The 26,295-nt window shown below is 41.2% G+C and overlaps 1 protein-coding gene across 1 annotated transcript in view; it reads left to right on the forward strand.

The window, feature by feature from the left end:
* The window catches only part of exoc4 (exocyst complex component 4), a 582,261-nt gene that overhangs the window by 4,218 nt on the left and 551,748 nt on the right, over positions 1 to 26,295 (forward strand). Inside the window, exon 2 of the mRNA XM_060842705.1 lies at positions 13,096 to 13,480. Coding sequence (XP_060698688.1) covers positions 13,096 to 13,480 — 385 coding nt within the window. The remainder of the gene's footprint in view (positions 1 to 13,095; positions 13,481 to 26,295) is intronic.

A 26,295-nucleotide genomic window follows, 5' to 3' on the forward strand; every position in this document is an offset into this window, starting at 1 on the left:
AGACTCCTCCCTCCTCTTCCTAGACCTTTCCATTTCTATCTCGGGCGACCGACTCGACACAGACATCTACTATAAACCGACTGACTCCCACAGCTACCTGGACTACACCTCCTCCCACCCTGCCCCCTGTAAAAACTCCATCCCATATTCCCAATTCCTTCGTCTCCGCCGCATCTGCTTCCAGGAGGACCAGTTCCAACACCGCACAGCCCAGATGGCCTCCTTCTTCAAGGACCGCAGATTCCCCCCAGACGTGATCGACGATGCCCTCCACCGCATCTCCTCCACTTCCCGCTCCTCCGCCCTTGAGCCCCGCTCCTCCAACTGCCACTAGGACAGAACCCCACTGGTTCTCACCTACCACCCCACCAACCTCCGTATACAACGTATCATCCGCCGTCCTTTCCGCCACCTCCAAACGAACCCCACCACCAGGGATATATTTCCCTCCCCTCCCCTATCAGCGTTCCGCAAAGACCACTCCCTTCGTGACTCCCTCGTCAGGTCCACATCCCCCACCAACCCAACGTCCACTCCCGGCACCTTCCCCTGCAACCGCAGGAAATGTAAAACTTGCGCCCACACCACCTCCCTCACTTCCCTCCAAGGCCCCAAGGGATCCTTCCATATCTGCCACAAATTCACCTGTACCTCCACACATCATCTATTGCATCCGCTGCACCCGATGTGGCCTCCTCTATATTGGGGAGACGGGCCGCTTACTTGCGGAACGCTTCAGAGAACACCTCTGGGACGCGCGGACCAACCAACCCAACCACCCCGTGGCTCAACACTTTAACTCTCCCTCCCACTCCACCGAGGACGTGCAGGTCCTTGGACTCCTCCACCGGCAGAACATAACAACACGATGGCTGGAGGAAGAGCGCCTCATCTTCCGCTAGGGAACCCTCCAACCACAAGGAATGAACTCGGATTTCTCCAGTTTCCTCATTTCCCCTCCCCCTACCTTGTCTCAGTCGGTTCCCTCAACTCAGCACCGCCCTCCTAACCTGCAATCTTCTTCCTGACCTCTCCGCCCCCCACCCCACTCCGGCCTATCACCCTCACCTTGACCTCCTTCCACCTATCACATCTCCATCGCCCCTCCCCCAAGTCCCTCCTCCCTACCTTTTATCTTAGCCTGCTTGGCACACTCTCCTCATTCCTGATGAAGGGCTTATGCCCGAAACGTTGAATTTCCTATTCCTTGGATGCTGCCTAACCTGCTGTGCTTTAACCAGCAACACATTTTCAGCTGTAAATTATCTGTCTTGCACATGATGGGTAGAGGGTGTTTTGTCCTTTTGTGAGTTGACTGAGCATGGGCTGTCGTGAATCAGTGATTGGAAAAGTCTGGCAGTCAATTCTGAAATGTTTTTTGTGTAAGATAGCATGGTCAGTGAATTAGCTCATGGCATGTCCTCATTCCATTGTTTGTTTGTTTGGCATCTGTGGATAAAGTTGCAGGGATGTCCGTTCTTGGCGAATATTCTGCCAAGGTGTTCTTTTTTTTTCACACTTGATTGGCAAGGACAAGCTAAACTTAGGACAGCCAGAGAATTTCTTGAAGCATGGCATTGAGCGACAGACTCCATCAACAACCAAGTGGACCTTGACCCAAAATACTGGCTACTGCAAAGCACTGAAAATGTCACTTAGACAGGGGACGAAATGTCTGCAAATCAGTTTCCCAGCTCAGCAAACGTTTCCACAACTATGATAACTGGTACGCAAGCTACAAATCTTTACGCAAACCTTGATAGATAATGCTCTTCACAGTTGTCTGTAAAGCACTTTTTTGGAACATGATGTTTATACACAAACTTTAATAGACAGATTTTAGTTAAGGAAGAAAAACTATTTCTTTTATTTTGGAATGGTAGATATAACATATTATGGAGCTCTAACCTTACCACGTAATTCCCCAAGTTCTACTGTAATGTCATGTATTTGGAAAGGCAATGACTGATCAGACAGAATCAACATGGCTGTGTGTGTGTGGGAAAATCATGTTGCACTAACTTGTTTGAGTTTTTTGAATAAGTAACAAAGAGAATTGATAAAGGCAGAACAGTGAACGTGGGCTGTATGGACTTCAGTCAAGTGTTCAACAGGGTCCTGCGTGGTAAACTGTTTAGCAAGGTTAGATCATGTGGAGTTCAGGGAGAACGAGCCATTTGGATACAGAACTAGCTCAAAGGTAGGAGGCAGGGTGGGGATTGAGAGTTGTTTGTCAGATTGGAAGCCTGATCTATTTTGTGCTGCATGGATCAGTGCTGGTCTCACAGCATTTTGCCATTTTTTATCCATGATTTGGATGTGAACATAGAAGTTGTGGTTAGTAAGATAACACCAAAATTGGTGGTGAAGTGGACAGCAAAGAAGGTTACCTCAGAGTACAAGAGGATCTTGATCAGCTGGGATAATGGAGTGAGGAATGGCAGATGGAGTTTAATTTAGATAAATATGAGTTGCTGCATTTTGGAAAGGCAAATCAGGGCAGGACTTGTACAGTTAATGGCATGGCCCTCGGGAATATTGCTCCAAGAGACCTTGGAGTGCAGGTTCATAGTTCCTTGAAAGTGGGTCGCAGGTAGATAGGACAGTGAAGATGGTGTTTGGTATGCTTATGTTTATTGGTCAGAGCATAGAGTACAGGAGTCGTGATGTCCTGTTGCAGTTGTAAAGAACGTCGGTGAGACCACATTTTGGACAGTTCTTGTCTCTCTGCTGTCGGAAGGATGTTGTGAAACTTGAAAGGATTCCGAAAAGACTTAAGGTTCTTGCTGGTTTGGAGGGTTTGAGCTATCAAACTTCTTATTAGAAAAACACTCCCTGCATGTTTTCCATAAAGAGGTTTGCACAATTATGAGGTGCATGGATAGGATAAATAGGCAAAGTCTTTTTCCTGGGGTTGGGGAGTCCAGAACTAGAAGGCATCGGTTTAGGGTGAGAGGGGAAAGAAATAAAAGAGACCTAAGGGGCAATTTTTTCACACAGACGGTGGTATGTGTATGGAATGAACTGCCAGAGGAAGTGGTGGTGGCTGGTACAATTGCAACCATTTAAGAGGCATCTGGATGGGTATAAGAATAGGAAGGGTTCAGAGGGATATGGGCCAGGTGCTGGCAAGTGGGACTAGATTGGTTTGGGATATCTGGTCGGCATGGACGGGTTGGACCGAAGGGTCTGTTTCCATGCTGTGCACCTCTATGACTTGGGACCTCAGTGAACTTCTGCAGTGCATGTTGTAAACGTAACTGTGAGTGAGCATCAAAGGGAGTAGTGCCATGTTGGCCTGTTTCCATGCTGTACGTCTTGATGACTCTATAAGTAGTTAGGTTAATTTGAAAGCTTGTTTGATGTGTATTTCCTCACATGTATTGGAAATATTGCAGGTCTGAGAAGTGGTAAAGAGTCATAGAGTCATAGAAATGTACAGCATGGAAACAGACCCTTCGGTCCAACCCGTCCATTCCGACCAGATATCCCAACCCAATCTAGTCCCACCTACTATCACCTGGCCCATATCCCTCCAAACCCTTCCTGTTCATATACCCATCCAAATGCCTCTTAAATGTTGCAATTGTACCAGCCTCCATCACATCCTCTGGCAGCTCATTCCATACACGTACCACCCTGTGTGTGAAAAAGTTGCCCCTTGGGTCTCTTTTATATCTTACCCCTCTCACAGTAAACCTATGCCCTCTAGTTCTGGACTCCCTGACCCCAGGGAAAAGACTTTGCCTATTTATCCTATCCATGTCCCTCATAATTTTGTAAACCTCTATAAGGTCACCTCTCAGCCTCCAACGCTCCAGGGAAAACAGCCCAAGCCTGTTCAGCCTCTCCCTACAGCTCAAATCCTCCAACCCTGGCAACATCCTTTCAATCTTTTCTGAACCCTTTCAAGTTTCACAATATCTTTCCAATAGGAAGGAGACCAGAATTGCACGCAGTAGTCCAACAGTGACCTAACCAATGTCCTGTCCAGCCGCAACACGACCTCCCAACTCCTGTGCTCAATACTCTAACCAATAAAGGAAAGCATACCAAACACCACCTTCACTATCCTATCTATCTGCGACTCCACTTTCAAGGAGCTATGAATCTGCACTCCAAGGTCTCTTTGTTCAGAAACACTCATCGGACCTTACCATTAAGTGTATAAGTCCTGCTAAGATTTGCTTTCCCAAAATGCAGCATCTCACATTTATCTGAATTAAACTCCATCTGCAACTTCTCAGCCCATTGGCCCATCTGGTCCAGATCCTGTTGTAATCTGAGGTAACCCTCTTGGCTGTCCATTCCACCTCCAATTTTGGTGTCATCTGCAAACTTATTAACTGTACCTCTTATGCTCGCATCCAAATCATTTATGTAAGTGACAAAAAGTAGAGGGCCCAGCACCGATCCTTGTGGCACTCCATTGGTCACAGGCCTTCAGTCTGAAAAATATCCCTCCACCACCACCCTCTGTCTTCTACCTTTTGACCAGTTCTGTATCCAAATGGCTCATTGTCCCTTATCCCATGAGGTCTAACCTTGCTAATCAGTCTCCCATGGGGAACCTTGTCGAACGCCTTACTGACGTCCATATAGATCACTTCTACCATTCTGCTCTCATCAGTCTTCTTTGTTACTTCCTCAAAAAACTCAATCAAATTTGTGAGACATGATTTCCCACAAACAAAGTAATGTTGACGATCGCTCATCAGTCCTTGCCTTTCCAAATACATGTACATCCTGGCCCTCAGGATTCCCTCCAACAACTTGCCCACCACCGAGGTCAGGCTCACTGGTCTATAGTTGCCTGGCTTGTCCTTACCACCCTTCTTAAACAGTGGCACCACGTTTCCCAACCTCCAGTCTTCCGGCATCTCACCTGTGACTATTGATGATACAAATATCTGAGCAAGAGGCCCAGCAATCACTTCTCTAGCTTTCCACAGAGTTCTCGGGTGCACCTGATCAGGTCCTGGGGATTTTGCCACCTTTAACCATTTCAAGACATCCAGCACTTCCTTCTCTGTCATCTGGACAGAGGTTAAGGTGTCAAATCTTCTTTTGTATTTCTAAATTTACTTATGGAATGTTGGCATACTTGGTTTAATGGCATTCTTTGCTTGTCATTTGTTGCCATGGAAAGTAATGATGCCACCTTGAACCACTGGAGCTTATGTGCTGTGGTACACTGACAATGCCATGACAGTGGCAATGCCAGTATGTTCACAGTGAAGGACCAGCAATATATTTCCAGGTCAACATGATGAGTGGCTTTGACAGGAACTTGGAGTTCTCATGTATCTGCTGTGCTTTGAGTTGATAGTGGACAGGGTTTCGGAAGGTCCTGTGTAAGGATCTTTGCCACTGCATGCACAACTGTTAGTGAGTGTTTGTTATTGGATGTTTGTGGATGTCATGGAAATTGAGTGGGCTGCTTTCTCCTGGATAGTATCAGGATGTATGTGTTGGTGGAGTTGTACTCATTGAGGCAAATGCAGAATATTTCATCAGAATCTTTGCAAGTACCTTCTAGACAGGCTTTGTTGAGTTAAGAGGTGGGTTACTTTCTGTCATGGATGTACAGCAGAGACAGACCCTTTGGTCCAATTAGTCCATGCTGACCTGATATCTGAATTAATTTAGTCCCATTTGCCAGCATTTGGCCCATATCCCACTGAACCCATCCTATTCATATACTCATCCAGGTGCCTTTTAAATGCTGAAATTGTACCAGCCTCCACCAATTCTTCTGGCAGCTCATTACATACATGTACCACCCTCTGCATGAAGAAGTTTTCTATCTTTCCCATCTCACCTTTAAACCTGTGCCCTCTTGTTCTAGACTTCCCCAATCCCAGGGAAGACTTTGTCTATTTGCCTAGTCCGTACCCTTCCAAAACTTTAAACTTCTGCAAAGTCACCCCTCAGCATCTGACGCTTTAGGGAATAAACCCCAATCCTATTCAGCCTCTCCCGAGAGCTCAAACCCCCAACCATGGCAACATCTTTGTAAAGCTTTTCTGAACCCTTTCAAGTTTCACAGCATCCTTCCTTTGGAAGGGAGACCAGAATTGCACACAACATTCCAGAAGTTGCCAAACCAATGTCCACTTCAGCTGCAACATGACTGATTAAAGTACAGGTTTGAGACGGCCCAGGGAGTTCTTTATGAACTCTTAGTTTGTACTTTTGCTGGTCTAGAATAAACAAACCTTTTACAGCCAGTTTAGTTTAATTTTAATTATTCCCTTCATTTACTTACAGCATCACTGTTACAACATAGCCTGACTTTTAGGTATCAGTGTCAACTGGATTCTAATAAGACCAGGACAGTATGACACTACTCTTCCCTAGACCCCTGGCAGTCTACTCTGTTGAACTATCTCAAACAGACTATCTTTATGTCCAAATTTACAAAGACTACTGTCGCAAACACAAAAAGGTAATAAAGGCACTGCATGTTTTGAACTAGACAGATAATAGTGAAGGACAATCATTCGGGACAGAAATTAATTGATACAGAGTTTCATTTCAAGTTCAGAATCAAACATTGTTATTAATTTCACAAAGAAACAGCAGTGAATGTTATCACTTGGCGTCCTGTTTATACAGATCCACTGATGTTAAGGCAAATGTTCTTAATTGTCTTACCCTCCCTGCCTGTCTATTTTCTAGTGTACAGCAAATGTGTTCTATTATTCAAAATTACATTTTTTAGTCCAATTGTTTAAGGGCAAGTTTTTACGGCTATAAACATTCTCATGACCACCCAACTCTTGTACTCGCTGCTCTGACCAATAAAGGAAATGATCCCAAAAACCCTACTTCACTATCCTATCGATCTGCGACTCCACTTTGAAGGAACTATGAACGTGCACACCAAGTTCTTTTTTTTTGATTTCAAAATATACTTTATTCATAGAAATCTTTGGTACCTGTACAATTTGTCATGTCGTTCATAGATATATACATTGCATGTCTTAACATTACATAGAACAGATTGAATTAATCGAATTTACAGTTTTCCTATTTACAATTCCCTTTATTAACCATCGAATCTCTTATTATTTAGCTGTGGCTTCAGCAGAACCCACCTGCTGAGTGGGTGCCCTGTTATATGATAGCAAAGGAACCTTCTTTAACTCCCAGTTTATGGGGTTTCCATTGTCCATTTGACTGTCCTGTCTGTGGGCTAGCTGTCTGCATTCCCATGGTGAGCTCGAACTGCTGGACGCCAGTTCTTTTGTTCCACAACACTCCCCAGAACCTGACCAATAGGTGTATAAGACCTGCCCTGATTTGCCTTTCCAAAATGCACCTTTATCTAAATTAAATTCCATCTGCCATTCCTCAGCCCACTGGCCCATCTGATCAAGATCCCGTTGTAATCTGAGGTAACCTTCTTTGCTGCACCCTACACTTCCAATTTTGGTGTCATCTGCAAACTTGCTAACTATACTTTCTACGTTCACATGCAAATCATTTATATAAATGACAAAAAGCACCGGGCCCAGCACCGATCCTTCTGGCACACCACTAGTCACATGCCTGCAGTCTGAAAAGCAATCCTCCACCATTACCCCCTGTCTTCGACCACCGAGCTGTATCCCACAGGATCTAACCTTGCTAACCAATCTACCATGAGGAACCTTGTCATATGCCTTCCTGAAGTCTGCACAGGTCATGTCAACAACTGTACCCTCATCAATCCTCTTCGTTACTTATTCAAAAAACTCTATCAAGTTAGTGTGACATTTCCTGCTCACAAACCCATGTTGACTATCCCTCATCAGTCCTTGCCTTTACAAATAAATGATTAGATTAGATTTTCTACAGTGTGGAAACAGGCCCAATAAGTCCACACTGCCTCTCTGAAGAGAAACCCACCCCCTATATTTACCCCTGACTAACACCTGTAATACCGTGGGCAATTTAGCATGGCCAATTCACCTGGCCTGCACATCTTTGGATTGTGGGAGGAAACCAGAGCACCCGGAGGAAACCTGCGCAGTCCCCGACAATTTGCAAACTCCATACAAACAGGCAGCAATGAAACCCAGGACTCTGGTGCTGTGAGGCAACAGTGCTAACCACTAAGCCACCGTGCTGCCCACGTAAATCCTTTCCGACATGATTCCTGCCAACAGCCTGGCCAACACTGGTGTCAGGCTCACCGGTCTATAGTTTGCTGGCCTTTCCTTAGCATCTTTCTGAAATAGTGGTACCACGTTCGCCAACCTCCAGTCTTCTAGCACCTCATCTGTGACTATTGATGATACAAGTACCTGAGCAAGGGACCCAGCAATCACTTCCCTAGCTTTCCACAGAGTTCTAGGGAACACCTGATCAGGTCCTGGTGATTTATCCACCTTTTATGCGTTTCAAGACATCCAGCACCACCACTTCTGTAATATGGACATTTTGCAAGACATCACCATCTGTTTCTTCACATTCTGTATCTGCCATGTCCATCTCCACAATAAACACTGCTGCCAAGACACTCATTTTGTATTTCCTCCATCTTCTGCAGTTCCACAAATAGACCACCTCGCTGATCTTTGAGGGGTCCTATTCTCTCCTTAGTTACTCTTTTGTCCTTCATGTATGTGTAAAATTGCTCGGGTTTTTCCTTGACCTTACTTTCCAAAGCTATCTCATGTATGTTATGGACTCAGCCAGACCCCATCAAAACGTTTCAAGACCCTAACTTTGCATGTTTTTTTTAAGCATATGTGTTGTGGGTATTCCAGAAGTGATGTGTCTGGCCCATCCACTTAAATTTCCTTTTGTTCAAAAATAATTTGCAAAATTACTGAATAAAACAGAAGATAACAGAATATAAAACATTTTAACCTATCTGAAAACCCAACAGATTATCCAGTTTAATGATGTTGTTCCAAATTTCTGCAACAGTCCCAATAAACACCCCTTGGTGGTGGGTGGGTGGGTGGGGGAGGCAGGGCAGCGGTGGTGTTGGTGGAGAATAAAGGTAAATACAGAGCCAGGAGAGATGTTCGAGACAGAGAGAGGATCAGAATGGCACTGTTTCTTGAACCAGCAGCCTCAAAAAAAGATGAGCAGCTCTGAACAGCCAGACTGCCAAAACCCAAACGAAACCAAACCAAGCTGAGCTGGGAGAACTTGCCACTCCCCCTTGATTGTCCAACTTTGTTTTAAACACAAACATGTTAAAGCAGCTGCACCATCACATGCCCCCTTTTTGCTCTCCTGATTTCCCTCTTTAAGTATACTCCTTCTGCCTTTATACACTTCTAGGGATTCATTCGATCCTGCTGTCTATACCTGACAAAAGCTTCCTTCTTTTTCTTGACCCAAACCTCAAATTCTTTCATCGTTGTGCGTTTCCTACACCTACCAGCCTTGCATTTCACCTTAACAGGAATATACTGTCTCTAGACTCTCATTATCTCATTTTTTAACGTTTCCCATTTTCCAGCTGTCCCTTTTACCTGCGAACATCTGCCCCTCCATCAACTTTTGAAAGTTCTTGCCGAATACTGTCAAAATTGACCTTCTTCCAATTTAAAACTTCAACTTTTAAATCTGGTCTATCCCTTTCCATCACTATTTTAAAAATCATAGAATTTTGGTCACTGGCCCTGAAGTTGTCCTCCACTGACACCTTAGTCACCTGCCCTGCTTTATTTCCCAAGAGTAGGTCAAGTTTTGCACCTTCTCTGGAACATGCTGAATCAGAACATTTTCTCAGACACACTTAACAAATTCCTCCCCATCTAAACCCTTAACACTGGCAGTCCCAGTCTGTGTTTTGAAAGTTAAAATCCCCTACCATAACTACCCCATTATTCTTAGAGACAACAGATCTCTTTAGAAATTTGTTTCTCAACTTCCCACTGACTGCTGTAGGTTATGCTGTATATTTCCAGTGAAATGATTGTCCCTTTCTTATTTCTCAGTTCCACCCAAATAACCTCCCTGGACGTATTCCCAGGAATATTCTCCAAGTACAGCTGTAATGTTCCCCCTTTTCAAAAATGGTACCCCCCCCCCCCCCCCCTTTTTCTATCGTTTCCTATCGCATTTGTACACTGGAACATTTAAGCTGCCAGTCCTGTTCATCCTTGAGCTGTGTGTTTTTAATCATTATGATAACCAAATTTTATGTTCGTAACCCCATGCCCTGAGTTCATAGAATCATAGAATTCCTACAGTGCAGAAACAAGTCATTCAGCCCATCAAGTCCACTCTGACCCTCCGAGTAACCCACCCAGACCCATTCCCCTACCTTTTATTACTTGACAATTACCCCTGACTAATGCAGCCAACCTACACATCCTTGAACACTGTGGATAATTTTAGCACGGCTAATTCCCCTAACCCGCTCATCTTTGGATTGTGGGAGGAAACCGGAGCACTCGGAGGAAACCCATGCAGACATGAGGCGAATGTGCAAACTTCACACAGACAGGCACCTGAGGCTGGAATTGATACCGGGTCCCTGATTATGAGAGACAGCAGTGCTAACCACTGAGCGACCGTGCCTTGCCTGTTAGGTCTCCTGGATTGAAATAAATGCAGTTTAATTTGTCAGTCCTACCTCGTTCTCTGCTTTGTTCCTGCCTGTCCTAACTGTTTGATTTTGCTCCTTTTATTAACTGTACCAGTCTCAGGCTGATCTGTCCACACTACCTTCCGGCCACCAACATCCCCCATCCCCGGACTTCCAACTCCACTCCACACCCACTTAACTGGTTTAAATCCTTCTAAGTGGCTCTGGCCAATCCCCCTGCCAGCATATTAGTCCCCTTCCAATTCAGCTGCAATGTGCCCTTCCTGTACAGTTCACTGCAACAATCTGTGTGGAGTTTGCATATTCTCCCTGTGTCTGCGTGGATTTGCTTCAGGTGCTCCGGTTTCCTCCCACAGTCCAAAAATGTGCAGGTTACGTGAATTGGCCATGCTAAATTGCCCGTAGTGTTCGGTGAACATAAATGTGGGGGAATGGGTCTGGGTGGGTTGCTCTGCGGACTTGTTGGGCTGAAGGGCTTGTTTCCACACTAAGTAATCTAATCTATGTAAACACCTTGACTGCAGCCACAATCATCAGTAAAAATAGAATCTCCCTAATCTCCCACATCTGACAGAAATAGCACATGACTTTAATGAAGGCTGTTTTTGCACCTTCACAATCTACAGACCCAGAAAATAGGTCTGAATACTCCAAAAATCACTTATCCAGGATAGCCTGTTTTATGTTTTAAAATTGTCAAGAAGACAAATCTCAATAAAACATGTAATCAATAAGTACTCCGTCTACTCACTATTGTAGATTTACAAAAAAGAACCGCAAGGTTACATTTGAAAACTATGCACTTATCTGCCCTCGTGCTGTGAATTCCCCCACACTGGTTCCTCCAAGGTTAGCTGTGATTTTTGCTGTTTGTTCATTTTTTCTTAGATGCACTCCAATGTCCAAAAATACTTTAACTCAAACCGCAAAGGCAGTAGCTGTACAGATTCACTCCTGTGTCAGACAGCAATGGAGGATTGTTTTGTCGTTTAATTCACTGATTATGGGGTCTCTGCCTTTGTCTCTTTCCCTCCTTTTTAAAGTGCTGTTGTTTTGATCTTTTTTTCCTCTCAATGTTCCAAACAAAAAACCAACAGCTTATAAAACAGTAATCGTTCCTCCTGGAACTCAAAGATGTCAGCTCCAACAAGTAAAATACCTCAAAAAAAAAGGAGCAGCTCTTAGAGCAAGATTTTTTTTTACTGCACGATTCCTAGCCTCTGACCTGCTCTTGTTGTCTCTATTTATATGACGAGTCCAATTGTGTTTCTGGTCAATAGTAACCACCACTATGTTGATATTGGGGATTTCAATGATGCTAACACCATTAAATGCCAAGGGTCAAGAGTTAATTTGTTAAGAAACCAAGACCTACAAATAGAGAGGTGGGACATACCACGAGTTCTTCTCCAGAGACTCTCACTGATGCTAACTCGTATGGTCATGAAATGTCTGATAACAAACCTTCAAGTTCAGTGAGCCAACCTAGATACTTTGTCATCAATCTGAGCTACAAATCTTCTCAAAAATAGTTAATTTGTTTCTGGAATTTGTGTGGTGTGAATGTCACTTGCTATTTATGTGATCACGGAGTTCAATTTCTCACAGTATTTGATCATTGGATACGGTAGTTGTTTACTAGGCAAGAGTCACCACTCGGCAATAGTGGTAAATACCACTATAAATGCCGGAGGAATCAGCACAGAAGCGCTTCACAGGAGGCTCCCAAGCACTGAGGATGTCACCAAGAAAGGGGTCAAAACGTTTGCAACAAAAACTCCCAGCTTGGCGAACAGAACCACAACAACGAGCACCTGAGCTACAAATCTTCTCACAAATTTTGAGTCATTCTTCATCCCCTGCATCCAGTGAATAGAACAAAATAAAGTATTACAGTCCACTTTTGGGAATGGTCAGTATGATTGTTTCATGCAATATGCCTTTTTTGGCACCAGAAAATTGAAATTTGTATCTGAGCATGAAGTGCGTACACTGGAAGGTCTGTTTGATTTTTCTGTTCAATTCAGTTAAAATATTAAAATTTAAAAAGCCCCTGTGCAATGGCAATGTAGGTTACATTACAAGCAGTTAATCAGCACATCATGGCAATTTTATTATGTCAAAATCCAGTTTGTGCCATTAATGTGAAAGCTCCTGGTGATGATCATGCAAGTATCTAATATGATATCATCCTCTACAGCAAATTGGGAATGCAGAAATGTTCATTTTCCCTTTTATGTATTTCTTCATGAGTCTTTTAGAAATGGTTCATGCAGTGCAGTATGTTTGACCTGTGGGTATACAGAGAAATAAAACCTTTAAAATTATTTTTTCTTAAATCTTTTACCAAAGCTGCTTATCAAAAATAATTACAAACATGGTCAATAGCAAAATTCAGCATTTTGCATTACCTAAAATGAAAATGTCCATTTACTATTTTGAAAGACTTCAGTCAGATTCAAGTGATGTTGGCAAGTATATTTTGTCATTCAAGTGAAATATCCTCTTAATTCTATTTTTCCTATGTCTTTTTGTAGAACTCTGTCTATGAGTGATGATATTCATGATCGAGAAGCTGAGAAGGGCCGCCTTGAGGAAGCTTATGAGAAATGCGACCGTGACTTAGATGAATTGATTGTACAGCACTACACAGAACTTACCACAGCCATCAGGACGTACCAAAGTATCACAGAACGTATCACCAGCTCACGCAACAAAATCAAGCAGGTGAAGGAGAATTTGCTTTCATGCAAAATGCTCCTTCACTGCAAAAGGGATGAGCTGCGCAAACTTTGGATTGAAGGGATTGAACACAAGCATGTCCTCAATCTGCTTGATGAAATTGAGAACATCAAACAGGTGCCACAAAAGCTGGAACGATGCATGGCAAGCAAACATTATCTTCATGCCACAGACATGCTGGTATGTACGTGCTGAAATGTGAATGGAGGTTTGTTCAAGCTGCTTAGTAATCTGTGCAGATTGAACGCTAGATAATCAAGGATTCTATGGATTGCTAACTGTTTTATGGAAGCATATTTACAATAGATAAGAAATGAGCAGGAGTAGACCCCAGAACTCTTGAACTTGCTTTGTTTATTTGAATGGAAACAATTACTGATACAGGTTTTAAAAAATGTAGTTTTGAAGCCAAGGTGATGTTTGGTTATAAATGTATGCCATGATTCTAGGATTCAGATCGACTTTTTTTTCAAAGAGTTTTACAGAATTGATTCTGATTTCATTTTTACTTGGAGAAATTTGGCCAGGTTTTATTTACACTTCAGTACAAGTTCAATCTTTCTTTATGCAGGTCATTTATTTTCAACTGCAAAGACTGATTAGGATGGGATGAATTGTATCAATGCTACCTCTAGGTGGCGCATGGGGTGTGTACACCCAAACATAAAGCTAACTCCCTTTGTAAGCGATTTTAAAACACCTGTTCCATTTAGATTTTCTATGGAGCCAGTAATTAGGGCCTGAGGCCAGCTCTATTATTTGTGTACAGCCAGCCATCTTTCCAGGATTGAAAAGTTGAAGTGACTGCATCCCTTGAAGTACACTGATCACTTGCCAGTCTTGTTTGAAATGTTCACCATGTTGGTCATGACACCAGTGGCACTTATGTATTTAGAGCTGGCTGATGCCTCAGCCTGCGTATGTGCTGGCAGCCATTTGGTGCTCACAGTAATCACTCAGATGTTGGATACAATCTTCAAGTCATGTTAAAGACTAACACAGAGCAGTATATAAAGTTTTATCCCTATTGATAGTGTGGCTGAAAGAGAAGTATTTTTTTCACTTCTTTTATGAAGAAAGCTTGAGATATTTCCCAAGTGGTCTGCTCATTGTGAGTCTGCTTGCTTGTGAGGCCTCGGTTTTTTTTTCACAGCTGGAATAATAGAAGCAGCCTGAATGGGTGAGGTGTAGGATTTTTAGTTTTAGCGTTCTGCAGTTGCTGGGGTTTTGAAGCTGGATGTCAAAGGTCATCTTCCTCTCTGTTTCAACTAAAAGCTAGGGTTCTCTCCCTGCTGCTGGAATTGCATGAGACATGACCAGTTTTACTGACTTTGCCTTTGCTGTAGATATATTTATGGGATAGAACTGTATATTGAAATAGTCACTGAGTAGTTAATATTATTTTTAGTATTTCAAGAGTTACAGTTAAGCCAGTTCTTTTTTATCTTATGTATTTTAACTGTAATGTAAAAGTCAAGTGTGTTTTTACAATTTAGATACTAGCCTTAAACTTGCCAAACAAGCAAGTTAAGATTTTCTTTTTTGCATTGGAAAGAAAGAAAATAAAGACTGACATTTTAAAAATGTGAAGGAGGTCTGTGACTAAACAGTTATGAACTTAAACTCGCAGAGTTGGCATGTTAATGCTGAATGCCATGTAGATAAGTCCGGCAGCTAGAGTCACTGGGCTGTCAAGTCTTTTACATTTTATTTTCAAAATAAGATCAGTGCATTGATTTTAGGAGCTGGGAGGTCATGTTGTGGTTGTACAGAACTTTGGTTGGCCATTTTTGGAATAATGTGTTCAATTCTAATTTTCCTGCTGTAAGAAAGATGTTGTGAAACTTGAAAGGGTTCAAAAAAGATTGACAAGGATATTGCCAGGGTTGGAGGGTTTGAGCGATAGGGAGAGACTGAATAGACTGGGGCTGTTTTCTCTGGAGCGTCAGAGGCTGAGGTGTTACATCTAGAAACACATGGATCGGGTGAATAGGCAAGGTCTTATTCCCATGGTAGGGGAGTCCAAAACTAGAGGGCAGAGTAGCTTTGAGGTGCAGAGGGGAAAGATTGAGAAGGGACCTGAGGGGCAACTTGTTCATGCAACGGGTGATGCACATAAAGAAGGAGTAGTCAGCTGAGTTGATAGATGTTGATACAATGTCAACATTTCAAAGGCACCTGGATGGGTGTATGAGTAGGAAGGGTTGAGGGGGATATGGGCCAAGTGCTGGCAAATGGGACTAGATTAATTTAGGATATCTGATTGGCACGGATGAGTTGGATCGAAGGGTCTCTTCCATATTGTGCATCTGTGTCTGTGACTCTAGGTGGTGGAGCAAATAAATCTCTGGGTGCTGAAAAATATATCATGAAATGATAAGTGCAATTCAAATAGAAGCCATAAAATGTGCAAATCATGCGTTCTGAAAGAAATAGAATCATTCCAGAGAAATTCCATTCACACAATTCATGCAAAAAAAACGCATTTTGTTCGAGCTTTTCATCATGCACTCATCAGGATGATTTGGAAGAATATTAATATAAAGGGGAAAGCCAGCATTCATCTTCTGTGATGAGAGTGCTGATTGGTACAGGTATTGCTTTGGCACATATGCCAGTTCGCCTAGAAGGACAGACAAAGATGCATGGGACCGTCACTTGAATGTTTCTCTCAAAGCAATACCATTGAGTTGGAACTATATCATCTTTCCTTCACTGCTGCTGGGTCTAAGTCCTTCCAAACAGCATCTTGGGTGTGCCTATGCTCCAACGACATGAGCAGTTCAAGAAAACAGTGGAATATCACATTCTAGAGGGAGATTAACATTGGGCCAGCACCTATTGTCTAGTCAGTGACATTGATATGCCACAAATGATGATTAGAAAAAAAAGCTTCCACTTTTAATTTAGAATATGGACGATAGGCGACACGGTGCTGATACCAGAACTGAGAGTATTGTTATCAAAACATGCTGAACTGGTTGGCATTTCTTTGTTGCGCCAACGTTTGTGGACAATGGAAAACATGGAAGTTTTGGTAAACAGAGGTGTAGAACTTCAAAACTTAGTGTAGAGCTTCATTGACAAATTGGTGGAGTGGGTGGTTAGGTGGCAGATCAAATTCAACGTGGAGGAGTTTGAGGTGATCAATTTTGGTACAAAGAAATGGTACTGTTCCACAGAGTGTCAGGAGCAATGAGACCTGTATGAATATATGTTGAAGTCACTAAAGCTGGGAGGCATGCCAAGACAGGTGTTCAAAAAAAAATCATTTGTCGGTTTCTTCAGGGGTAAGGCATGGACAAAAGCAGGGAAGTTACATTGAATTTGTACAGGATGTTTGATTATACCTTGGCTGAGTATTTTATATGACTCTGGAGCACAGAACATCAAGAAGGATTTGAATGCCTTGGGGAGTGCAGAAGTTGTTGTTAAGAATGCTGCTAGAAATGATATACTTCAGTTATGAAGAACGATTGGATAAGTTGAGACAGTTTTCCTTGGGAAAACTTTTCCAGCTCAATGAAGAGTTTATTGCTTTGAAATGCCACTCTGTTTCTTTGTCCACAGAGCTTACCTGCTGAGAATTTCTAGCATTTGGTTTTTATTTATGGGGCTGATGGCAAAGCCCGAAGCCTTGATCCCAATCTAATCAAATTATTAGTCCGTTCTCTGATGTAATATACAATGGCCATTGGAAAGTTATCACTATTTTATGGAGTCTGATCAGTCCATCAAAGAAAAACCAAAGTTTGAACTAGTTTTGAATTGCGTTTTAAACAGAACGATTGTGCCTGAAGTATGACTGGAAAAAAATGACTGAAGTATGACTTGGTTAACCTTCCATTATCAACTTATCAGCTTGGATTCTCTCAACTTTCACTTACTATTAAATGAATATTCCTCAGAATGTTCTGTGCTTTGAGAAAGTAAGCAAGATACAATCCTATGTGTCTGTGAGATTACGGATCGTGGAGATGGCTTTCGTGAATTGACCATTCACATCTCATTTTTTTTTCATTTTGATTTATACCTGAACTGTGTCCATTTGTCTGTGTTTGTTTGAGTTGGGCGGAGAGGTTTTAAGGAGGTTAGGATTTAAATCCTTGTTACAAATATATGGACTAGTAAGCTGATTTTGATTTGGGTGTCTGTGTCATAACACTGTTTCACAAAGCATCTCAAAAATATCAAGTACTTGATTTTCAGTTTAAAGAGCTTTCTTGATTTTTCCAGCTATAAAAGTTCGCCTTCAAATTCAGTTTATAGTTCCAAAAGAAAAATGCTCTTGCAAGGTATTCTAAATTTTTAAATTGCTCTCACTACAGCACCGATAAGCTGCAGATTTTGAATTATATGAGACTCTACCTGCTGAAAACAAACTTTTTTTTTTGTTGTTGCTTGTGCTTTTAATTCATATGTTGTTTTGAAGCCCAAACAGGGGCAAACTTGAAATAACATTTTTTTTGTGTGAAAGGCTTGCATATTTTGCATATCGTTGTACTCCCAAATTTGCATACGTCACAGCTAAGAATGAATGAAACTGGAAGAGGGGGTAGGAAATCTTGCCAGGTTTTTGATAAGGCAGTTACCTTTTTAGCAAACCTTTCTTCCTACATGTTGACGAAGTTTCATACAGCCTTAATAAAATCACTATATCATTGCACTGTGCTTTCTTACATGGCGTTTTCCACAAAGGTTGCTCAGAAATGCTGTCAGTTAAGTTGTATTGCAGAGTGTGCACTGTAAATGTTTTAAAATATTCTCATTGAAACAGATGGCAAAACAAAATTTGTGTTTTGGTATTTCTTCATGAATTTATTGACTTTTGTGAGCAGCGAACTTTTTCCATGCAAAAATTACCTTGCAGCTTAGAAGTATTCAAATAATTTATGCAAGCACATGAAGATTGCACCCTCTGTTTAATTTCCTTTCTTTTTCCCTCTTAAATTAATTGAAGTAATTTTACGAGTGAAGCATGCTTCACGTTTTGAAATTGAAATTGTAATTCCCATATTATCTTCATAACATTGCAGATAGAATTTTATGACTTAGTTTATGAACTCCAATTTCGAGTTAAAATTTGATGAAAAGACCCATAATAAGATGGATTCCAGGATGACCGTTTTCTTCTTAGAACATGAAATTAACAAAACTGTGGATGCTGGAAATCAGAAACAAAAACAGAAATATCTGGGAAAACCCAGCAGGTCTGGCAGCATATGTGGAGAGAAAGTCAAGTAAATGTTTCAGATCCAGAGATGCTTCACCAAGGTCTTCATGGAATTAACATCTTCTTCGATGCAGAGTCAAGTTCCCTCGTTTTGTTTTATCTTGTTCAGTTGGGCACCCCTAAGGAGGGCCAGCAAGAGTAAAATTATAATTTTTTTTTCTACTCTGTCTTAGTTTAATGCTTCATTTACAGGATTACTGGTGCTTTCTGGATCTTTTGTCACTCATGAGCTGTTCACTTTAAATTTTTTGGCACCATTTTGGTCATTTGAAGTTATCAGCATACTGGAACATTGATCAGAGTTATTTCAACTGTTGTAATGTTTGTTGTTTAAGTATGACAGAGACAATATTGTAGCAGTAGTATTATTGCAGATGCCCAGGTAATATTCTGGGGATCCATGTTCAAATAGGCAGATGGAGTTTTGAAATCAGTTTTAATCACTGTACCAGAAGGAAGTAAATTTATTCCTTTGTATTAACTATGTAATGAACGTGCCGAGAAACTGACAGTTTTTTGAAGTTTATTCACAGAATGTGGGCTTTCTTGATGTTTGTTGCTCTTGAGAAGGTGAGCTAATCTTGATTGATTTGTGCTTTCATAAATTTGCGATGCATATTTTTAAATTCACTCAAATAAGATATGGATATTGCTGGTTACCCTAGCATTTCTTTGTTAACTGATCCCTGTTGCACTCTTTAACTACCATGTCTGTATCATTTCCTTTGGTGAACACAGAAGCAAAGTCTTCACTTAAAAATCATGCTCACTTTTGTAGACTCCATAACCATTGCTTACCTCTCTGATCTTGAGGGATCCAATTCACTTCATGGTTATCCTTTAGCTCTTCATGGATTTATAAAACATTTTTGGATTTTCTTTGACTGGAAACAAACATTCAATTTTAAATACTTTTCATTGCTTTTCTTTGTCATTGCACTTTGGGAAGAATAATGGGAAGGCAGAGTACCAGGTCAATGGAAAGATTCTTGGTGTGGATGGGCAGAGGGATCTTGGAGTCCATGTACATAGATTCCTGAAAGTTGCCATTCTGGTTGATTGGTGGTGTTAAGAAGACATATGATGTGTTAGGTTTCATTCGTAGAGGGATTGAGTTCTGGAGCCACAATATCTTGTTGCAACTATACACAATGGCCATACTTGGAATATTGTGTACAGTTCTGGTAGCCATATTTTGGGAAGGATGTGGAAGCAGAGGAGCTTTACCAGGATGTTGCCTTGTCTGGAGGGAAGGTCTTATGAGGAAAGGCTGATAGCATTCTTTCCAATGAGAACAGACCCAAATCTAAGAGGGGATTTGATAGAGACATACAAGATGATCAGAGGATTAGATAGGGTAGACAGGATGATGACGCCAGCTTGTACGAGGGGGCAGAGCTACAAATTGAGGGGTGATTGATTTAAGACAGATGTTAGAGGCAGGTTCTTTGCTCAGAGTGATAAGGGTGTGGAATACCCTACCTGCCAATGTAGTCAACTCAGCTGCATTAGGGAGATTTAAATAATCCTTGGATAAGCACATGGATGATGATGGAATAGTGTAGGGGGATAAGCTGAGAATAGTTGACAGATAAGTGCAGCATCGGGGACGAAAGGGCCTGTCCTGCACTGTATTTTTCAATGTCCTTTTGTGATATGCTTTTTGATCAATCATCTGTACTTCCTGGCCTTCCCACACTTAAAAGGTGGGGAAACAACCCCACGTGAATTGAATTGAATTGAATTTATTGTCACGTGTACTGAGCACAGTGAAAAGCCTTGCGAGCAGTACAGGTTTCCATTTTAGACCTTGTAATTATTGTGAATGTGTGGCAGTTTAGATTTATCCAACAATGATTCAACATTCCTGCTTAATTCCCACACACGACACCTCAGTCCAGAACAAGGCAAACAATGTGGACACTTCTTTTTCCCTAAGGATCTGTTTGTTAATTTAAAAAACGATTATTGTCATTTGTGGTTTCTCAGTGTTTTTTTTTGTGTGGCTGCCTGTGTTGCTGTGTATGTATCCAAGTGTTCATGTCCTCTTGACATAATCTGAGGTTTGTTTCACAGTCTGGAATAGAGCCAGCTGCATTACTCCTCTGTAAAATCCACTGTGTGTGTGCTGAGTTACTTGAACCATTTCCCCAGCTTACAGCCATTTTATGATGATTGTTGACATATTTAAGATGAGTTTGGTGTGGAAATGGAGACTCTCATGGCCTTTCCTTCCTAGCTGGTATCTGTTATTTTACTACATGGACTTACAACCAATGGACATTTTGTATTAAAGATCATCAAAATTTATTACGTCTGGCACATAAATTGGCCATCCGTATTTTCATGCAATGCCAGGTTAGTGAAGAAATCCACGCTACAAATTCCTCCCTGATGTGCTCGAAGCTTTCTAGGCTCAGTTGAACAGAATGCCAGCGACGCACTGTCAGCTCCCTTCATCACTGCTGCACACGTCAGATCGGATTTCCTAAGAATGAACCCAAGGAAAGGGACAGGCTCAGACAGAGTCCCTGGCCATGCACTTGGATCCTGTGTGGACCAATTGGCAGAGGTATTCACTGACATCTTCAACCTCTCCCTTCTACAATTGAAGTCCCCACATACCTCAAGAAGACCAGCATCATCCAAGTACCAAAGAAAACCCGTTCAAACTGCCTTACTGGCTACTGCCAGTGGCTCTGACCTCGAGAATCATGAAGTGCTTTGAGAGGCTGGTCATGGCCCACATCACCTTTAGCCTCCCAGCCTGCCCAGATCCCTTGCAATTTGCCAACTAGCAAAACGGGTCAACAGCGGATGCCATTTCCCTCGCCCTAAACTCATTTCTGGAACATCTAGATAACAAGCATGCCGACCATAATCCCTTCCAGACTAACGTCCAAACTCCTGAGATTTCGGAATTGGCTCTTCACTGTGCCAACTGGATCCTCTGCTTCCAGATTGCCATCAGTGAAGATAGACAACAGCACCTCCTCCACAGTAACCCTCTACACTGGCACATTGCAAGGATGCATATACAACCACGACTGTGTAGCCAAATTCTGTATGAGTGCATTTACAAGTTTACTGACAGCACCACTGTGGTAAGATGAATCTCAAATAGCCATGAGTCAGAATGCAGGAAGCAGGTGGAGGACTTTTGTTATTGTTGCCCTATAACACTATCTCTCTTGATATTGGCAACACAAAAGATCTTGGCATTTCTTTCAGGAAGAAAGGAGGATGGCATGCCCCCATCTGCATCAATGGAGCTGGGGAGGGTTGAGAGTGTCAACTTGCTCGGAGTGACGATAACCAATAATCTTTCCTGGACTTGCCACATCAATGTGATGGTCAAGAAGGGGCAACAACACCTGTTCTTACTTAGGTGGTTTTGGAAATTCAGCATGTCCATAAGGACCCTGATCAAGTATTTAAAAGATGTACCAGAGAAAGCATTCTAACTAGCTCTTGATGGCTTGGTATGGCAACTGCTCTGTTAAGGATTGTAAAAAACCACAGAAGGCTGTATGTACAATCCAGATCATTTGGAAATCAACTTCCCATCCATGTACTCTATTTATACGAGTTGCCGGGAAAAGGCTGCCAACATCAAAGACACCTCCCACCCTGGTAATGCTCTTCCAACCTCTGCTATCAGGTATAAGATACAAAAGCTTGAACACCAGCACCAATAGGATCAAGAACAGCTTTTTTCCTGCCATTGTTAGACAGCAGAATGGACTGTATAACTTCAAATAATGTGGATCTTGCTTTGTGCACCTCCTCACCCTGTCTAAGCCCCCTATGATCTATGTAATGTAATACTTGTATACTGAGTTTTTACTGTACTTACGTACATTTGACTACAACAAATCAAATCAAACTTAGTTTGAAATTTTTGGTTGCATACAGATGAAAAGGAGACTGTTGAAATATAATTTAAAAAAAAAATCCTTTGTCTATAGCTTGTTTTATTTTTTGAACGACACTGGTGTGTAGAAATAGCTAGATTCCCAAAGTGGGACTATCCAATATGAGGTTAGATAGTTTTGATTTTTAACTGTGATTTGCGTTATTCTTGCAAAAAGAAGGAAAATACTTTTTGACTTACATGGTGATTTTTGCAATTTTAGGATACCTCAAGTACTACATGGTTAGCAGGAGTTTCAGCACACTGTAAAAGTGTTATTCTCTTGGATTCAGTCCAAGATCATGGTTCATTTTTATACCATTCACACCCTGAAGCATTATTATACATGGTGCAGTTTGATCTTCATGTTTTCCTTTTTCTTTTTGTGATTTGTTGAAGATTCACCATTACAGACTGAGTCTTTGTTTTCATAGTTTTTATACTGCATCTGTTCTGACACCTGAGCTTGCATCATAAACTTGTAAGACAAGTTTTAATAATAGGGGATAAGAAGAGGAGGCTTTTTTTAAATTGAAAAGTGATAGACACTCTCGATAATAGCATAACCTTCTAATTGCTTTGTTAAAATGTCTTCAAAATCTCATAAAATATCCATTGTGCAATCTCAACATGCTAAAGATTATATGCTTGTAATTGTGGCTTTTGATCGTTGATGTTTACTGGGAGCTCATTACCACTTCAGACACTTGATCTACTCTATAGTCTTGATAGTAAATGAGGTGGCAATATTTTAGAATGCATCAAATTATTATTGCTTATCTTTGACTCAGTTGCCACCATCTGAACTTGACCTTAAACCTCTGTCTGTCTGAGAAATTGCATTGAGTCAGAACGGATATTTCAGGGGTAATACCATTGGACATAATAACAAGGCTTTGTTTATTTTGATAGCTAATTGAAGATTAATATAAAATCTTTTGAGATGGTTGTTGAGCAATGCAATTACAGACAACTGCACTGAAAATATACAAATATATCAGTTAAGAGCAGCAGTAGGTTACTCGGTCTTATTCCACCTATCCACGAAATTGTTCCACCTATCGATAAGATCAAGGCTGATTTGATTTGGAACCTCAATTCCATGTTGTGACCTCCTCCTGGAAAAAAATATTTTTCACACCCTTGCTTACCAAGAATCCATCTGTCTCTGCCATTTAAGTGTACTTGAAGACTGCCTCCATTGTCTTCTGAGAAAGGGAATTGCTCAGATTCACGACTAACTGAGAGAACAAAATACACCATCTCTGACTTAAATAGGTGACCTTTTGCTTTCAAACAGTGATCCCTCATTCTTGATGTTCTCACAGTAGGAAATCTTCTCTCTCCATTTTCAAGTTATCAAACCTTGTTACCTTTTTTAGTTTCTGCTGTTCGAGACAAGGCAACACATTCTTCTATCTCTTATTTCCTCATTGCGAGCAATCAAGAATCAAACAGAAATCAAGTTTTGGTTTAACTTAGAAAAATCTAGAGATTGAAAATTATCTTTTCAGGCAGTTTTCCAAGACACCTGGTTGAGGCCTGAAGAAAAGCTAGTTTTTCTCCCAGGAAGGAGTGCAAGGCAGTGTTATGAGCAAGACAAAACCTTCTCAAAACATCCAGGAGATAGCCTGGACCCTAACTTTTGGTTAAAGGCAAGTGTAAGGTGCTGAAATCCAGATGTGATATGATTAGTCACACTACGAGGCTTGAAGTAACATACACTTTATTTTTACCCCACAGTTAAATTGCAAACAAAACAAGAAATTGGCACAACTTTGTCACAATACTTAAACTAGCATATAATTTAATTACTATTCATTAACTCTTCCAGTATAGCAGTAAGTGTGAGAGAGAGAGATATCTCGCGGCTTCAACTCCAAAACGTCAACTGAAAGCTAATTGAAAACTCTGGGTCAGTGTGAACCTAATGCCTTCCCATCGTCTACAGATTTGTCTTTTCTTATCCACCATGTGATTCCTACTGTATCCTTTCCAAACTCCTTAATAATTCACTTAGGCATCTAAATTATGGATATTTGTGCCAAAAGCAAGGAACTAATATTGAGACCTGTTGCACTGTCCTGGAGACATCATTCCATCATAGAAACAGCTTCCTCGTCAGTCAATTTTGCTTTCAACTTGTCACTTTCTCTTGAATTCCCTGACCGTTTTGGTGACCAGTCAACGTTTCTTCACTTTGACTAATGTACCTTGTTTCATGATATTTCCTCCGACTACATCGTTCTCGTAATTGCTACAATCATTTCTTTTTGCTTACTATGAAACCATCTGGATTGGAACTCTGACTAGAATGTGAAGCTTTCATTCCTGTCCTCCTTTCAACCCTACTTCCACAACAACTGTAATACCAAACTTTCACTTAAGATCCCTCATGCATACAGGCATTATTTATCAATACATTGGCTAAAATGCATATAGATTACAAGAAATGCAGCATCCTGCTTGACCCTTTATATCTTGTATAAACAAAATAATGTTAGTCAGATGTGATGTTCCCTCAATAAATCTGTGGTGACTTTATTGGAATGAAACTTTGAATCGGAGGCTTGAGTCCCGTGTTCAGTTGCACAGTCTATCTTTGTTCGTAACTCCTTACCTTGCACCGTCATAGTATTCTCTTTGACGTTCTGCCTTTCCCAATAAAGTGCAGGATATTTATACACTTGTGCTTTATCATGATTACATACAACATTGACATCAGTGCTTGTCACCTCTGCTCTGACTGTTATGCTCTTCCCCATACCTTTTAGCAACTGAATCATAATGAGTGGATTTTTTTTGGTATCTTATGAAGCTGGAATCATTTTCCGAAGGTCACAGTGACTAAGTGATGTTTGACAATTGTCCCCTTACAATGATGTTTTCTGGTGTCCTTTCTCAAGCTTATCTGTTTATACATCATTTAGTCCTTGGTATTTAGATGATTTGACCTCTTGTCCCCACTGCTAATGGGATGGAGGCTTCTCTTTCCTACTTGCAACCTTTTGTCTAAAAAAGTTCACCTAAATTCTTTACCTTTTTTGGTTGAATTATACTTTCAGAATACCCCCATATGTAATGGCAATTAATTAAAAAGCCTTTGTAGAAGGTGGGATTAGACTTTCGCTTCTACACTTGACTAAATAAGTATTTTTTTCTCAGAGATTTCAATGAGGCACTTCATTATCTTAGTCTTTATGCTCATTGCAACAAGATGCGAACTTGACTGGGAACTGCTGCCACAACTGACAGTTCTCTTGAGCCATTGCTAACTCCAGTACTGTCCTTGTCTTTGATTACTCAGTGTCCTCCTAAGTGAAGATTTATCCTATTCCTCTGAAATATTTTCAGTAATTTATCTTTCTTTTAAAATAAGGCTGGCTGACATGTGCTGCTTTATTCTATCCCTTTCTTCCTTTGACATATTCATCCAGATTTCTGACAGAGTCTGTATACAGAGAGGAATAGCACATGATGGTCACGGCATGTGCTTTTCTTCTCTTGCCTTCCTTAGTAATTCAAGATACATTTTACTTGTGCTTGTATATTTATCAACTTTGGGAAGTGTTAATATCCTTTTTAATTTCTTCTGTCAGTGTTGACTTCATGGAATTTTACATTGCTCCTCTTTCACTGCCATGGTTGAATCATGTTTCTGTTTTTAATTTCATACCAACCATTTTTCATATTCTAGGTTTTTCGGAGTATTGAGCCCTCATCTTTTATCAGAAGGTTTTTCTCCATCTTTCGACTTGCTGTGGAATTTTTAGTCCCTTTTTTATTGTTGAAATCACCCACTGTTCGACTGCTGTTTGTGTTTTCATTTTTATTCTTTATCTCCCTCTG

The sequence above is a fragment of the Hemiscyllium ocellatum genome, chromosome 23 (genome assembly GCF_020745735.1).
Source record: "Hemiscyllium ocellatum isolate sHemOce1 chromosome 23, sHemOce1.pat.X.cur, whole genome shotgun sequence".
Taxonomy (NCBI): domain Eukaryota; kingdom Metazoa; phylum Chordata; class Chondrichthyes; order Orectolobiformes; family Hemiscylliidae; genus Hemiscyllium; species Hemiscyllium ocellatum.